General features: G+C 50.3%; 1 protein-coding gene across 3 annotated transcripts in view; it reads left to right on the top strand.

The window, feature by feature from the left end:
- Nucleotides 1-16952, top strand: part of RNF43 (ring finger protein 43) — a 64205-nt gene extending 47253 nt beyond the window's left edge. For all 3 annotated transcript variants that reach the window (XM_013189322.3, XM_013189321.3, XM_013189323.3), the window contains 7 exons: nt 692-766; nt 2081-2212; nt 2721-2822; nt 3423-3578; nt 4118-4220; nt 4627-6156; nt 13777-16952. In XM_013189322.3, coding sequence (XP_013044776.2) covers nt 692-766; nt 2081-2212; nt 2721-2822; nt 3423-3578; nt 4118-4220; nt 4627-6156; nt 13777-13820 — 2142 coding nt within the window. In that variant the 3' untranslated portion in view covers nt 13821-16952. The remainder of the gene's footprint in view (nt 1-691; nt 767-2080; nt 2213-2720; nt 2823-3422; nt 3579-4117; nt 4221-4626; nt 6157-13776) is intronic.
- The last annotated feature ends 429 nt before the right edge of the window (nt 16953-17381 follow it).

The raw sequence follows: 17381 nt of genomic DNA, 5'->3' as shown, positions 1-17381 counted from the left end.
CCTTTGGTGTGCTTTGACCTCACCAGGATGGTATTTACACTCACTTGGGTGGGCCTCAAAGCTGTCCTCGTCAGACTGCTGCAATGATGAGGTGGGCTGTGAAGAGTACAGCAGGGTTGATCCCACTCCTAATCCTAGACCTGCAGCCCAGGGATCACCTGAACCTCTCCCTGATGAATGTGGGGACCGGGGATCAGAGAGAGCAATGTATATGAGAGTTGGTCCCATAGACAGCCCCCAGCTGGTGCAGCCACAGTGGGAGCTGGGGACCTGTGGCGGTCCCCACTGTCCTGGGACAGGAGGCTTGCCTAGCAGTGAGCGGTGCTAATGGGGCTGCAGATCTCCCCAGCAACCCAGCTCTGAAGCAAAGGGGCCCATGGCACAGACATGCAGGGGATTTGGTGTCTAGGTTTATGGGTTGCTGTGACTGCAAGCACACCAACAAATCTGTGTCTGAAACTGTGTGGAGAAACCATCCATGAGCGGTAGAGCTGTAGCAGGAGCAGACACTGGTTTCACTGCAGCTCAACACAAGTACAGAAATGAGGGTGTAAGCTATTTTGTCAGTCTAAGCAGCAGCTGTTTCTTTCTCCTGTGAAGAGCCAGGGAGGCAAATGCATATCCAAATGGTAGATGTTAATATAGATGTAAAATATAAAATGTCTACTCAAGCTTCTGTTCTTTTGGACAGGCAAAGCTGGCAGGGGAACGTGGAGCCCGTGCTATCCTTTTTGACATTACTGATGATGAAAGCGCTGCTGATCAGGTACAGACCCCACTGATATTACCAAATAAATTGCAGTGCCCCTCTCACATCCCTAAATGTGCACAGGTCAGGACCTACCAGCCACCAACATGCAGTGGGAGGTCCCAGGAAGATAATGCAGGTTGGATTTGAGTGTTAACTCTTACACAGCTTGTCCATGCTCATGGACAGTGCTTTTCTCTTTTGCTCATCCCTTGGTGAGCCTCCGGATCAGCAGGCAGAACAAGCAAGGCAGCGGCTTGTGAACAGCACCTTGCTGCTCTTACAGAACATCGTCTGGTCAATTGAATGTTTCTGCCAGGAGCTGGATGCTTCCTTGTGGGAAGTCACAGATTAACAGAGCCCACCTGGTAGGGACAACCCTGTTGTTATATAGAGGAAAGGTGATTTCTTCAGTTTTCAAGCAAAAGTCCTGGCCACCCTGGTATGCTGTTTGTGATACTCCTGCTACAAGTTAGGCACTGGCCTATAGACCTCCAGAGGTACCTTCCACCACCATTGCTCATCTCTGGAGGGGACTAGGTTCCTTGTTGGAATAATCAAGGTATAATGGAAAACATCCAGCCCTAGATAAGAGGACAGATAGGAGAGCTGGTTCCTGAGATTAGCACAACTCTGGTTTGGTTCCTGGTCACTGGATCCATCCCTTGTGGTTTTTTCATGCACTTAATTTCTAATGCCAGAGAAATGTGGCAGCAGGTGAAGGCTCATGAGGCAATGCTGAGGTTGCTCAGTATGCATATGGGAAGTGGTTAGTGGGTCAGGTGGCCACCCCAGTTCAGGTCAACGTGGAGGAGAGAACACATGGACTTGCTGAGCCTGCTTGTGCGAGGCTGCCTAGACTATATGTCTATGGTGGAAAAATGTAGGTATGATCAGAAACAAACAATGTCCTGCAGATCACAGAGGGAGGAGAGGGGAGACTCTGATATGTCTCACAGGAAAAGTAGGTGAAGTATTTCTGCAGCAAAGGCAGCACTCAGTGTGTTGTTGGCAGCTGCCACATGGGAGAAGAGAGACCAAGGACTTTTACAGTGGGGCTTCAAAGAGGAGCACAAACAACACTGAACAAAGTGTCCAGTTGTGCATGAGGAGGAGACACCATTGAAGGAAATGATGAAAGCTGTTCTGAAGAGTTGGTGAAAGGTTCCATCTGATTCCCTCACAGAGGGATAGTGCGATCTGGGGGAGCAGTCTTAGTCTCTGAAGTGTTTACAAGATGCATTGGGAGGAACCAGATGTGCCTGGGGAGCTGGGATAGTCCTTGTTTCAGGCTGTTCTGGACCATCTCTCACCATGTTTGTTTCTTTACAGCTGAGAAAGCCCAGAGGGCTGAGTCAGCCTGTGGTTCTGATCAGGGGCCATGATGCTGAGCTGCTCATGGGTGTCGTGAACAAGAACAGAGAGGCCCATGTGAAGATAGAGGTCAAGGAGCCACCAGCTTGGGTGAGACACACACCATTTCACTGTCTTCTGTATCCTCTCTCCCAAGGACTTTTCTAAAGCTGCTGAGCTTCCCTCCCCATGGACAGAGATCACAGCCCTTTGCAGGAGCTCTGCAGAGCCATTCTGCTTATCTGCATCATTCAGATACTTTGCTGCAAATAAATGCTCAGAAGCTCTTTCAGCTTAGTTAGTTCCTTTTGCTTAAAGATTATGAGTGAGGTGAGAGGATTTCCTATCTCTTTATATGAGACTGAGCCTTGATTTTCTTATCTTGTGCTACCTTAGACCACGGCCTATAGTGAGCTGAGGTGCTGCAAAACAAAAGATCCATTTCTGCTGAAGTGTGCAGAAAAGTCTGAACCCTTTTTCTTTCAGCTGTGAAGAGCAAGGAATCAGAGTTGATGCATTCAAAGGCTGATGGTCAGGAATAGATCAGAATTCCCCTGCTTATCCTCTAATTCCCACCTCTGCCACACAAGGGTAATCTCTTTTTTCTTTTATCCAACAGCCAGACTATGATGTATGGATTCTTCTCACGGTGGTCAGCACTGTTGTTGTCATCATTTTGATTTTTGTTGTCCGCACAAAGTGCCAGCTGAACAGAACTCAGGTAAGCATCCCATGGAGCAGATGTGTCTGAGCAAGCAGAAACACAACAAGGGTAGCCACAAACCCAGTCTGGGGGAAGAAAAGTGCCTCTGTGACCTGGAGACAAGGCAGGTGCATGCCAAGGATATGTGGAGCATCCCTCGTGTAGTGGCCTCGCTCTCCTCCCACCACCCCATGAGCATAGCAGCCTGCCACACTCCCCAGCACCTTTCAGAGCTTGTCTCAGCACCTAAAGCTGCAAAGTTGGCCTGCAAGCTCTTGATTTTAACAGTGTTGCCTGTAGAAGATCTAGCATTTTAACAGAAACTAATTAAATAAAAGTCTTTACAGAGTTAGATGTACCTCCAGATTTGAAAATACCCTGTTTTTTCCAATAGAAAGACGAAAATTCAGCACTGCTGAGTGATTTTGAATGGCCAGCGCCAGATGTTTCTTGCTGTCAAAGCCCCCTCTGGCTATGCCAGTTTAGGCAAAGAGTCACCTCTGGAAATGAGTATTGTTCTCAAATCCCCGATAATCCCATTTCGAAAGTGGAAGAGCCTCAAGGAACGTGACAATACAAGGCTGACCCTCTCCTGAAAGCCTCCTTTCTTTCTCGCAGGACTCCTTGCAGCAGCAGACCATGCAGGCCATCGGGCAGCTGGCCACACGCAACTACCAGGCCAGGTGCCGGCAGGCGTCACGGTGGGACTCCACCAGCAGCTGCAGCTCAGCCCCAGTCTGTGCTATTTGCCTGGAGGAGTTCAGCGAGGGCCAGGTAGGCTGCAGGCACGGCTACTAGTGAGCATCAGCTCTGAGCTGCTTGGCTGCGGGCAGGCAGAGCTGCAGGAGGAGCTGAGCAGCTTGGCAGAGGTTGGAGGACCTTGGGCGTTTTCCTTCAGCAGCTCCTGAAAGTTGGGAAGGGACCAGCACTGACGGATATCTGCCTGCCCCTTGGCCAAAAAGCACTGGCCCTGCTTGCGGATTCCAGTTCCCTACAGATGGGTCTCCAGCTGTCACTGAAGGCTAAAATGCCCATGATGCGTCCATGTTGAAACGATGGGGCAAAAGCGGGGTTTGCTTCTCCAAAACAGTCAGCCCATAATACCCCTTTTTCCTGAGGACTAGCACCAATCCCAGGCACCAATCCCCAGAGCTGCACGCAGCCTCCTCTGTGCAAAGCTGGGCTGCAGGTGGCTCACTGTTAGATGTCTCCATCCTTCAAGTCTCACTTTCTGGAGCATCAAGAGCCCCCTCCCTATGTTCATCTCCTGGGACAGGGTTCTCATTCAGCCTTCTCTCCCTGTTTCTCTTTAGGAACTGCGGATCATCTCCTGCTCCCATGAGTTTCACCGGGAGTGTGTTGACCCCTGGCTGCAGCAACACCACACGTGTCCGCTTTGCATGTTCAATATTCTTGGTAGGGCTCAGACACGGCATTTTCTGGCGAGGGACGGGGTTGTGTTCAGGAGGGCCACGTACCCTTGGGTGATGCAGTGGGTGCATCACGGGAACGTGTCTCTGTGCGTATGGGTATATGGGGTGGTGAGTGCATGGAGGTGTGGGGGATCTCTGTGTGTAAAAGCCCCCATCCCAGTGGTGCACAGTGAGGTGCTGGGCTGGGGCAGGATGAGAGCCAGTCCCAAGGGCTATGGGGAAGGGAGGTGAGGGCTGGGGACTGGGGCACCAAGGAGGGTGCAGGACGGTTTGATGGCAGCCATGAGGACACAGACAGGACATGGGTATGCGGTAGAGACTCGCAGGTGCCAGGCCCACTGTATCTGGGCCACAGGACGTAGGCTGAATACTACCTTCTCTCTTCTCAGCCCGAGACTCGGTTGACCAGGCCCCAGTAGCAGGCTCCAGGTTGGCCCCTCGGGACATGGAGCCTGGACGGCGACTGCACCTTTTCCGCCAGCACCCAGGACATGCCCTTTACCACCTCCCACATGCCTACCCTCAGAGAAACCTCAGGAGCTTCCCCCCAGAGCCAGCCCACGGCAACCCTTTCTTCCACTCTCCGGAGCTCTCCCAGCTGGATTTCAGCACCATCCACTACATGCCCTACAGGCCAGCCAGCTCTCTGCCCGCCTGCGGCCACCCGTCCCCCCTGGTCCCCGGCTTGCGGGGCCAGCAGCATCCCAGCCCCACGGCATGTGGGCAGCCTCTGACACCCCATAGGACGTGCCCCCTGCAGCCCCAGCCCCCCTGCCTGGGACTCAAGGCAGCCCTGGCACAGCGGCAGCACCGGGCACCTGCCCTGCGCCGAGGGGCTGGCCATGGACACCAGCACAACAGCAGCGGCTCCGGGGAGAGCTATCTCACGGAGCACAGTGGGTACCTGGCAGACGGGCCGGGCAGTGACTCCAGCTCGGGGCCCTGCCACGGTTCCTCCAGCGACTCCATGTTGAACTGCACAGACGTCAGTCTGCAGGGCATCCACGGCAGCTGCTCCACTTTCCGCAGCTCTCTCAGCAGCGACTACGACCCGTTCGTGTACTGCAGCTCAGAGGGGCCCGCCACAGACAACGGGCAGGAGCGGCAGCGGCCGCCAAGGGAGACGCGGCCCAGGTCCGTGGACCTGGTGGTGCCTGGGGGTGCTGCTCCATCCAAGGCCCAGGTGCTCAGCCACGTCCACTACCACCACCACCAGCACCACCACTACAGAAGGGACACAGAGTGCCCGCCTGGGCGGGCCGGCCAGGGGCCTGGGCAGCGCAAGTCCCGGTACTCTGGGACCAAGGTTGGCTTCCACGGTGCTCGGATGCAAAAGAGGGCTGAGAAGAGCCATCACTGTCAGCAGCCTGTGGAAAGCAGCACTGTGTTACAGGAGGCACCTCCAGCAGGACAGACAGCCTGTTCCCAGCAAGGCCGGGAGCCCCCACATGCCCCCTCTGCTTCTCTAAGCAGGTTGAACTTCAGTGTAGATGCCACCAGACAATCAGGAGCAGCTGGCACATCCCCTGTCCTGCTGCCACAGAGACACAGCTTACAGAGTCGTCACCACAGAAGGAAAAGAAAATGTCCCCTGGAGCCCGACCCCTCTCTCCTGCCTGAGGACTCAGCCTTGCCCAAAGCCTGTGACACTCACATTCCTCATGGCCACCCCACTGGCCACCGCTGCTCCCCTGAAGTCCAGCCCCTGATCCCAAGCGCTCCCTTGCCCTGCAGCTTGGGCTCTCGGCCACTTTGGAAGTTTTTAGTGCCGCAGTCCAGCTCAGAGCTGAAAAAGCAGGAAGAGGGGATGTCAGGACGGGAGGGAAACCACACAGTTCCTGCTGGTTTCTCAGGGATGGGCACAGCAAAGCACAGTCTGAGTCTTCGCCTGCACTGCCCAACGCAGCAGTGTAGCCAGGGTAAGTCTGGTGTTGGCCTCTTCTTTCAGCGGGCAGGTGAGTGGAGGTGGTTTGCTGCAGGCTGGGCACAATGCTGCTCTGTGTGCTGGTAGACATTTGCACCTTAGTGGTGGGCTCTCCTACAGGACCACTGGTGACAGAAGTTTTTCAGAGCTTACCTGTCCTGAGATGATGGCCTGAACAATTAGCACGTGTTCGTGCATCGGCTGAGTGCACCAAACCCTGCAATCTCGTCCTAAAATAATACAAGTGAGAAATAAGGAAGCTATTTAGGGGTCTCTAGCCACTGGATTATCTCCCAAAGGAAAGGGTGGAACCACATTTCTAAGTACCCTTACCGCAGTCTGGATCTCCTGATAGCAAAGTCATTATTGTTAAGGCTTAGTGGGCTTAGTTGTTTTAGTTAACCCCAGCTTGCTGGGCTCAATAAGGAAATGAGTGTGCATGGCCGGATGTAGTAGAGGAACAGACTAAATGAGTTTATGGATTTGCACATCCCTCCTGTCTCACCCGCCTCTGATGTGTGGGAGTTACTTTTTAGTGTCTTCTGGAAATCAGATGTAATTAAGATTTGGCCTTTTGCCTGTATGTCACTTCTGGCTCACTCTGTGAGAGGGAAAATACGTTTGAGACCAGAACGTTTGAAAGAGCCTGCCCAGGTTTAGCTCGCAAGCCTTGCTCTCTTGGACTCCTCTGCAAATAGCAGCCTGCAAGTCAGCAAGGGCAGGTGCTGGCAGCGGAGCAGCACCTGGCTCCCTTCCTCCCCCTGCCACTGACTCACTGCAGGTCCTCGGGCAAATCATTTTGATTTAGGTACCGAATACAGATCTGGCTGCCTAATTTCTGTTAAAATGCCGGCCTTAAACTCGTGACTCACCATGCCCATTGTACCGCAGAGATAATAACTTCCTCCCCGTGCTTGTCTATCCAGCCCAACACCACGCCCAGGCTCCTGGTTGTGCCGTGCCTGCAAGGAGGCAGCGGGGCAGGGGGAGAGGCCGGATGGGCGCAGTGCCTGCGGCACGCTGGGCTCCCAGGCTCCCAGGAACAGCTTTTTCCCAGGCGCAGAAGTGCCTGGCACTGCAGGTGATGGGGGAGTTTGTTCAAAGGGCCCGGAGAGAGGCTGCCACTTCAAGACACAGGCAGCAGCGCAGGGACGTCTCTCCAATTTGCCGGTAGCTCTGAGGACTGATGCGCCCTGAGCTGGAGGTGGCATGTGGCGGTATCGTCAGGACACAGCCCTGCCAGGACCACAGCACAGTGGCAGGTTGCTCAGGAGCTGATGTGAGCTCCCACTGCAAAACAAAGCCCAGGGAACGGTGTGACTGGCAGGAAAGGGACAATATCTGGGGAGGCAGTGCCACACCTGGGGCCAAAGGAGCCATGAGCAAGGGGGGACCAAAACAGCTCCCAGGGTTGCTCCGGGTCCCTCTCACAGGGAGTGTCCTGTGCGGCGCGAATGGCCTCGTCCACCAGCCCACCATGGCCTGGACACACGAGACATGGCTGCCACCAGGACACACCAATACCTCTGTCTTTTCATCCAGGTCTCAGGGCAGCTGGTGCTTCTTCCAGGTGTGGCTGTAGAAGAGTACAGTGCAAGGAAGCACGTCACACCTTGCTGCTGTCTGTGACAGTGCAGGGCTTTGCCACCCACTGCCGCCCTCCCTAGGGGCTGCAGCAGTGTCTGGGCTTCCCTGGCAGGCTGTGGCCCAGGGGACTGCAGAGAGAGGAGCCCAGCTGCCACCCATGGGTGTGACTGTCCCCTGGCGTGGTGTGGCTACCTCGCATCTCCGTGTTGCCTGGAGGCTGACACCATAAGCACATGGTGGGACGTGCCTCATGGTGCTGTGTCCTGTGACTGCACCGTGAAGTTTCAGGGGTATAGGTGCAGCTGTCATTTCTTTATTTTACATATTTTGTACCATGAGACGCAGGACCCCTATATTGGCTTGCCTGCTCTTAACTTCTCTCTATAAGAGAAGTGTATGAGCAAAAGAGCAGACACAGGAATGGACAGGTTTAGAAATGGAGGCGCCAGGCATGTGCAACACCATGTACTGGCTTTGGTGGCTACTGCTGTGTGCCCTTTGTAGGAAATGTGTGATGTACTGCCAGGTCTCGATACTCTTTGTGATAAAACTCATGTTTTAAGCAGTGCCCCTTCCCTTCCCTTCCCTTCCCTTCCCTTCCCTTCCCTTCCCTTCCCTTCCCTTCCCTTCCCTTCCCTTCCCTTCCCTTCCCTTCCCTTCCCTTCCCTTCCCTTCCCTTCCCCCTTCCCTTCCCTTCCCTTCCCTTCCCTTCCCTTCCCTTCCCTTCCCTTCCCTTCCCTTCCCTTCCCTTCCCTTCCCTTCCCTTCCCTTCCCTTCCCTTCCCTTCCCTTCCCTTCCCTTCCCTTCCCTTCCCTTCCCTTCCCTTCCCTTCCCTTCCCTTCCCTTCCCCCTTCCCCTCCCTCTAGCTGTCTGAATTTTCTGATGTTTTTTAGCCTCTGTTTTTTCTCCCCTGGTCTGTGCTCCTCCCTGTCTGTGACCCCCACACCGGGAGGATCTGTGCTGGGGACACCCTGGAGATGGAGGAGGGAAGGAGTCTCCCTCCAGCCTGGAGGGAAGGAGGGAGCAGGGATCCCTCCGGGGCACGCGCTGGCCCAGGGGACCTGCTGCTTGGGCTTCACAGTTCTAACATGGGGACTCCAAGACATTGCAGAGGTACATGCTGCGATGCCTCTGTTGCTTTGTGGATTGTCCCAGAGGCCCGGATCTGTGCCCATCCTGATGGCGCAATGGGGAAGGCACTCTGACACTTGCCCAGAGCCAGCACCAGCGTGACTGTCAAAGCATGTACATTCAGCAAGCCTCTGGTCCCTCCCACCTCCTTTTTGCCAGGAGCCCAAAGAACTGCTGTGTTTTAAAGCAGTGTGACTCTATGTCTGTTTCACTGCAGTAGCTTCTGTGATGCTTTCAGGACCAGCCAGAGAGTCAAAATTTCCTTATAAAATTTATAAAATAATAGAAAGATTTTACCTTATTAGGAACTAGTAAAAGTTTCAGAGAGCAGGAGCTCATGCAGGGGTTATATGGAAAAGCCATCAAGCTGAAAACATGTTGCTTGTAATGACAACCTCTACAGCTCTGATCACATCAGTACTTTATCTTACAAAGTCACTGCACAAAGATCAGTGGAGAACTGGTAAAAACAGCAAAGAACAATCCCAATAGACAGTCCTGTTTAAATGGGACACACAGAAAATAGACAAGGAGACCAAGGAGAAATGCATATATGCCTCTAGATAAGTAAGTGTTGCAAGGCTAAAAATGTAAGTGGATGAATTAGAAAGCCTGGCTTTATATGAAATTTTTGACATGAACTTTTCAGAAAAAATCATAAACAACAAAAACACAGTGGCACTCTGCAATTTCCAAGTGGAATTGTAGAGAAGAGTATGCCTTTTCTGGGGCATAGGAGGGACACTGTGTGTTAAGGAGAGTGTAAAGTCCAATGACAAGTAGCACAAAATCCCCAATTGTACCTAAGTAGAAACACTATGGAATTGGGGTTATAATACACTGCATTAGCACAGTCTGCAAAAGAGGAGCCTATATAAACATGAGACTCTTGTTAAAATAATAGTGAAAGAAGCAGTCAAAAGAATAAGATGCTTTTGGGCACAGGGATCATTTAAAGAAGCAGCACCAGAAGCCCAGAGTCATACATATCACCAACCACAAAAAGGCCCCAGAAAAGGCTTGGCGGGGCAGCAGAGCAGAGGGGGCAATTAGAAGCAATAAGCCATTCTTCAGAAGTGAAGGTGTGGCCAGACAAGAAATCAGAAGAGAGTTGGATGTAAAGCTAAGTGCAGAGCCATGGTGAGGCAGGCCAGGAAAGACTTCTGTGGACAACTTGTGAAAAACAGAACGACTACTGTGAGCGTCTTCAGCTCCATCACAAGGAAGAAGCCTGCCGGAGGCTCTGCAGGCCCAGAGAGTAAGACAGGTCTAAGAGCGATGTTCAAGGGCTGTAACAGCAAAGTAGAGGAGCAAAATGAATTTGCTGCATCAGTAATCAGCAGGGAAGTGCTCGAGGAAGTTCTCACCCTGGCACGTCTCTGTTCAGGGCATGGGTTAGAGGATCCTGCACAGATCAAGTCATCAGTATGAGCATTTCTGAAACACATCAATAAAGTGAACAGTAACAAATTGCCAGGGCTATTGATTACTCACCTGAGCATTGTGCAGGGGCTCAAATACAAAACTGCTAAACCATAAATGTGGACTGTAATGTTACCCATGCCCAGAGCCAGAAGGAAGAGCTGAGGGCAGTATCAGCTTGAAACAGCTGAACCAACGGAACGATGAGCCTGACTTTCCTGGCAAGCAAATTGTTAAAAATTCAAATACAGGGTCTGACTTGTAGACACATGGCTAAATGTGAAACCCAGGGGAGGAGGCAACACAGCTTTTGTAGAGAGAGATAACGCCTCACAGATCTTTTAGGGGAATGAAGCTCTCAAAGGATAAAAGGGAAGGTGCTTTCATAGGTAAATAACTGGCTGAAAAATAGGAGACAAAGTGCAGATCAGTCTTAATGGAGGAAAGTTACTCGGCAAGGGAGGGAAGTGGAGTTCTCCAGCTGTCTGCACCTTTCAGCAAGCTCATAAATATTCTGGGCACCGAGAGGAGATAACAAAGTTTTAAGAAGACAGAATCCTCCAGGATGGTCAGCTTTAAAACTGGTTACAAAGTGCTATAGAAGGATCTCCTGTTGCTGAGTTATCGGGCAATAAAGTGGCGGGTGAAATTCCATGTAAGTAACACAAAATGCCACACACAAGCAGAGCTGCTGCTAGATGCCTACGCACGGTGATGGGCCCTTCTCAGCTAACTCAGAAAAACTGCATCCTGGACTTGCTGTGAGTAGTTCGGTCAACAAGTCAGATGGTTATTAGGAGCTAGCTGGGAACAAGTACAGGACAAGCAGAAAGTGCCGTCGTGCAACTGCATGAATCCGTGGTGCTTTCAGAGCTAGAATGCACCACTCATCACTACTTCTCCAAAAAGGATGTAGTAGACCTGGGAGAAGTACAGAAGGATATCGAGTACAGTCACGATGCTGAGGCTTTTTTGAGAAAGAATATAGAGACTTTCATGTGAGAAAATGATGGCTAGCAGAGGATATGAAACAGAGGATACAAAATCAGAGAGAGCAGGGGAGAACACAGCTAAGAGACACTGTTTCTTATAACAAAATAAGTTGTGGCATCAAATGGGAAACAGAAGCTTTAAAACACCCAGTAAAGTAACACATGGCATAGTGAAACTGTGATGTTCATCGCCCAGAGGATGTGGGTGCCAGAAGTAAAATGGGTTCAAGAGCCTAGATCAAGAGCTATCAAATGCAGAGATGCAAATATAATCTCTGGCTCAGGAAGTCCCTAAACCAGGGTTTCCAGAAGCTGACGGTGCTCCTGTGGGATGTGGCACCCTCCAGGTGTGTGCTTACCTTGCCCAGCTGCAAGGTGAGGCTGAAGCTTGGTAAGGCTGAATCGCAGCCCCTGTAGAAACTCCCCTTTCCCAGACAGTACCACGCACTGGCATCGTGGGGAATAATGCTGTCTGCAGACATCACCAGGGTGCCTGCAATGGTCCCAAAGATGCTTGCGTGACCCTGGAGTTTATGCAGCTTTTCTTGGTGGGTTTTGCATAAGGATACGTCCACACTTCTCTTGCCTGGGAGACTATGCCAAGGACTTACAGCTCTGACTAGTTTAAATGAAGAATCAATCCTCAAGCAGCACTGAAAGGCTCTTTTTAAGAGAAATCGGACAACTAGCAATGAATTACAGCTAGATGGCTTCCTACACCACCCCAGCATGCAAGGATCTCATCCCAGAACAGCCGGATTACTCCCTGCGCAGGATGAAACCTCTTGCTTTCTCTCTCTGGGAAATCTCATCTCCTGCAGCATGCTGTCAGCATCCTCCCTCACTCCCCCAACTCCTGCTTGTCTTCTCAGCTATTCCCTTTCATGTCACGTCTTTGATCTTTGCTAGAGAAGGCGAAAGGGATTAGGGGGCAGGGAAAGACCACCATTACAAGTTAATACCCAAAGAACAAGATTTCTGTTGTATCAGCAAGGTGTGCTCCTTCAGGCCATTGCTCTGTGCGGGTCTCCACAGCCAGCCCAGCAGCTGAGGAATTCTCACCTCTCTATCTCCTGATTCAACACCTTTGTTAACTTTTCTTTTGGTTTGTGTTGACATTCACACACACACACACACAGTTTTCAGAAAATACTTTAATAACCCTCTTTGAGGCTCAGGACTTCTGATGATCACAGGGCAATCAAAGCTGTATAGACTCTTCTGTATTGCACAGAAGCCAGTGTACATGAGAAGCAGCTGGCAACAGCTTATTCAGCATTCTGGTTACACAAATCAGAAATGCCAGATACTCTCAAACTCTGCCTTCTGGTACTTTAGCCATGACCTGCACACATATATATGTATAATGCTGTGTCTGTCCATTCATTTTCCCACATCTATTAGCTACATTTTCAAAGCAGGATCTCCTTTAGTTGTTTTCTTCCCATATATTTAATTTGCAGAGGTTTTGTTCCTACAGCTTGTGATTTGTAATGAACAAGACTTTGCTGTGACTGTTTTGAAAAGTTGTTTTGAATTGCTCTCTGTGAATAGCTATATGGGCATTTGGTTCCCTTTGATCTCAGGAACATTCAGGAAAAGGGAAATGTGAAAAATAATGCATGTATGCATTTACTGGGCTATGCTTACCCTGTGTGAGAGGCTTGAGAGACATCTAGGAAAGGGAACATGGTGTATGCGCAACACCCAGCCACATTAGGGAGAAAAGGACTATTTGAAGCAGTAACTGAGGGTGCACAGTTTCTAGGCAGCCCTTACTTGAATGTTTCAATGCAATCTACTCAGCACTTGCCTGTCAGTAATTCACCAGGCGAGGGCAGCTGGTGAGGAGCATGAACTACAGTCCTTGCTGGCTGGCCACAGAGGGCTGGCATTAGTGGCCAACAACAAGTCATTGGGTTTGGCTCTTTTGGGACTCAGAAACAATTTGTGCAACCTCTGAACACCGTGAAATGCATGTGCCATACCTTTCTTGCATGCACATCTCTCTTACAGTCTCCTTCTGTTGTCTGGAGTTTCTTTTGTTGTTGTCCCCTGTGCCTGGAGGGTGATGCCGTGGCACTGTGTGAATATGAACCAGTGTTATATTTTGGTGCTAATCACTTTTTAAAAAGGCTGTACAGATTTTCCTCAAAGAGCAAACATCAAAAAGCCTCAAAAGCAAATATCCAGTAGGAATATGAATCCTGGGATTCGCCATATCCTTAGCCTGTATTTTCTGAATATTCAAGTACGAGTTTGATGCCTTATCCTTACGTTTTATTGTGCATTAACATAACCTGATTGTAGAGGGGGCAGAAAGGTCCCTCCAAAATACTGAGAGAAACTTTGTGGCTTTCACTGCAGAATCCAATCTCCCTGTTGCAATAGTTGAGGTCCCAGCAGTGCAAGGTCCCGAAGCATTCAGCTTGCTGTAGCTTACACTTTCTTTTTTCTTTCTTTTTTTTTTTTTTTGAATGCAGGATCTGAAGAGGAGGTCCAGGATGTCCATGAACACTCAGTTTAATAAGACACTGGCTAATTTGCTTATGGGAGAGCTGAAGTGAACAAAGATGTTCAGCATACCAGCCGTAGTGGAGCTCACATCTTGGTCTCTGCACAGGCAGCATAACAATAACCAGCCCTGACCTGCAAGGCCCATGCTGTGATGCAGACTGCACATAAGCAATGTAACGCTTGTGGTCTCCTCATGTTTCCACGTTGCGATGGTCACACAAATGCGGAGTTGTGTTCTCTAGGTCTTCTTCTCCTTCGAAGGCACAAGCAGCCTGTTTTCATCCAGCAGCATCTGTCTGCATGGGCTAGCTTGCTCAGAGACCGGTCCTGGGAGTCACCAGCTGGAGAGCTCGCGGAGTGAGTGCAAGCTGCTATTTTGGCATGTTGATGCCACAGAAGGTTTTGCTAAACACTTCAAAAATAAACAAGTCTTCAAGACCAAAAGCTGCAGAAATTACTTTCTGTGGCCCCTTAGCTCCTGACTTCATTTCCTCTCTTAGGTCAAAGCCAGACTTCTTCATTTAACTTTTCCACTTTTATCTCAGACACAGCAACAAGCTATTCTCTATCTCAGCACTCAGGTCTGCCCTGCAAGGTGCTTCTTCTGACTTCATTGGAAACCAATATCTCTCACCACTTTTGATGACTTTGTTGTCCCTCAGCTGAAGCCAACTCAGCCATCTGCTGCATTTTGCCAGCAGTGGTAGAGGTAAAGACGCAGGGACAATGGCCATTTCTGAGAAAGAGCTGGGTCATATTTTCTCCATTGCAAAGAATCCACCCTGTCATTGGGTAATGTGAACAAGTCTCTCGCTCACCCCGTAACTTCTCCATCTATCCTCAAAATAGGTGTGGTAGCCAGCCCTGTTAAGAGCTTACATTTTTTTGAGCATATTTCAAACTTGAGATGCCCCCATCACAGGAGTCACGGAAAATCCCTGAGTTCACATGACTCCTGCTTCTCTCCTTCCTTTCTCATTTCCCAAAGACAGAGCAAAAATTCCCAGCAAAAGCATCTGTAAGAAATGCAGAGCAGAGCCCCACCTATCACCCAGCCTTATCTTTGTATTTCTGTGAGATGCTTGAAATGATCTTGCAAAGGAGTTTTTCAAAATACCCTTTTGCCTTTTCTAGCATTTTGATGATGGAGAAAACCAGAGAAATTTCTAGGCTCTGTACTTACTCACTTCTTACCCCGTTTGTGGTTTGGTTTTGGAACATTACCAATTCTTGTTTCCTATGCCTCATAATTTGGAGACATACAAGTAAAAAAAAGTCTGGCAAATTGAAAAGATAAAACCCAAACAGTTTTCATACAGCAGGGAATGAGACTGTGGAGTTCATTGCCTTGAAGGATCATTCAGGCCAAAGAATTAGCCAGATTCCCATGTGGAGTGCACGTTTGTAGGGCACCAAGACTATCTCAAGTTTTCAGAGTTAATGAAACATTGACAAGGGAGCTGAAGGTAACTTCTGACAATTTGAAACCTGGTATAGGGACAAACATTCCCCCATCTGCTCTGTGATAAGTTTTCTGTATCTTCCTGTGAAGCAGCAGCCTCTTCCCCAGGCCAGGAGTGCAATGGTTAGGCAGTCCCAGTTCAGACTATTCATGCCTCTGCCTTCCTTCATTTCTGATGAAGGTTTCTATGGGGCTTGCTGCCCTGAATCTTTGAAAAAGGCATCTTCGTCCCAGCTGGTAGTCACTAACATGATGTTATTAAAAGTCAGCCAATAACACTGTTTTAAACATAACATTATTCCTTTGCTAGTGTTCATTTTCTTGTCTCCTGTGATAGACCCACTACAGGACCTTTGAGTCTAGAGAAAAGCTGAATTTTTCACATTAAAAAAAACAGCAGAACTATACTCTAACCTTTTCGGTCTCTTCTTGTTTTCTCTCTTGCAGGAAAGTCAGTCTTAAACTAGAAGGAAAAATTAAAAAAAAAAGCCAGGAGTGGGTCTAGATTCTCCCAGTTAAACTTCCTGTGTATGTGGCACGTGGCTCCTCTCAAACAGCTCCCTGCATCCTTGGCCATCCTAGAGGGCTCAAGTGACTTTAAAGAGGGGGGGGTGTCTTGAAGTCGGGGTGCTCTCACTGGTTTCTTTAGGAGTCAGGAAGGCTGAGAGCCTCCAGGGATGCATTTCACTGCCTCAAAGGAATGAGTGTCTAGTTGGCAGTCTAAATGTACTTCTTCTCTTTCCTTCTTTATTCCTTAAAAAAGGAGAACTCTTGAGTCTGCAGCAAGTCCCAAGCTTATTGGAGAAAGTGGTCGGTACTAGCGAACCCTTTCCACTCCCTACTGCAGTATTACTGGGCTGTGCAGGGCAACGCCCACTTAAAAGTGTTTTCATTTTCTGATTTTTATGCTGCTGCTACTTTTCATCCAGAAAACAGACATCTCAGATGCTGGGCCCTCTCCACGGGGCTTCCTGAGCTGAATGAGAGTGTGCAGGTCTGTCTAGGTGGGTTCTCAGGTGGGAGGAGAGGGAGGAATTCTACAGGAAGGTGTTTTTTGAATCCTCTTCTGTAAATGGACTACAATCCTTGGCTGCTTACAAGAGAAGAAGCATCATCTGAGAAAATGGGAAATGGTTCCTCTCAGTTCCTGCACATCTCACTTCTTAAGTGATACTTTTGAGTGGTCAGTACCCTTAGGCTCCATCACTAAATGTCTTCAGTGTCACTGCAATGAAACAGAGTTCATTTTCCTTCATTGAGTCCAAAGACCCAGCTGAAAACTGATGGAAGCCAGAGCATCCTGAACTCACTCTATCCACAACCAAGCCATCAGTCCTTCCTCGGGGACGCCTTTCTTCCCAGGACCTTCAACCCCACCGAGTTAGGTTGCTGTGGGCAGAGTGCCTAGGCTGGCTGGACCTCCTCCATTTCTGCACAGAGCCTCTGTTCCTCCCTTTTCTAAAGTTCAGATCCTTTTGAAATGTGAATATAAGTTTTGTTTTGTTTTTTTTCTGAGTCTGTCCTAGCTCTTGGGGCTTGGGAATAAATTATGACCCAAAACGGAAGAATAGGTTTTATATATATACAGAACTGTGTATTTATGTCTGATAGAAACAAAGATGTGTGAATATGCTGATGTGCTCAGAAATATATTTATTTACTAATATATTTATCCACGTACCAAGTCTGCTCGTGTGTTTTTGTTCGGTACAAAGCCGGGCTTGTGTTGCAAACAAGCGCCTCTTCCCCACTCCACACAAGTTGCTTCGGCCGACCCGTGGCTGCCGCCCAGGTGAACCCTCGCTGCCCAGCGAGCGCGGGGAGCTGCAAACACCGCAGAGCTCAGGGCGCGGGGCGAGGCCTCGTCCCCCGGGGCCGCAGCGGGAGGAGCGGGCCTGCGGCTCCGGCCGGCCCCGTCCTCGCCTCGAAGCTCCCGCGACCTCCGGCCCGGCCCGGCCCCGGCTCCCCGAGGGCTCGGCCCCGCCGCTGGGCTGCGGGCGTCCCCCGCCGGACCCGAGGCCGCGGCCCCTCAGCGGCTCCCGGCCCCCCCCCCCCCCCCTCCGCACCGCCCTCCCCGCTCCCCTCGGCCCGGCGGCGGCCCCGGCGGGC

Source organism: Anser cygnoides, chromosome 18, assembly GCF_040182565.1.
Source record: "Anser cygnoides isolate HZ-2024a breed goose chromosome 18, Taihu_goose_T2T_genome, whole genome shotgun sequence".
NCBI lineage: Eukaryota > Metazoa > Chordata > Aves > Anseriformes > Anatidae > Anser > Anser cygnoides.
Note: the sequence above shows the minus strand (reverse complement) of the source record. Positions and strands in the feature narration are given on the sequence as shown.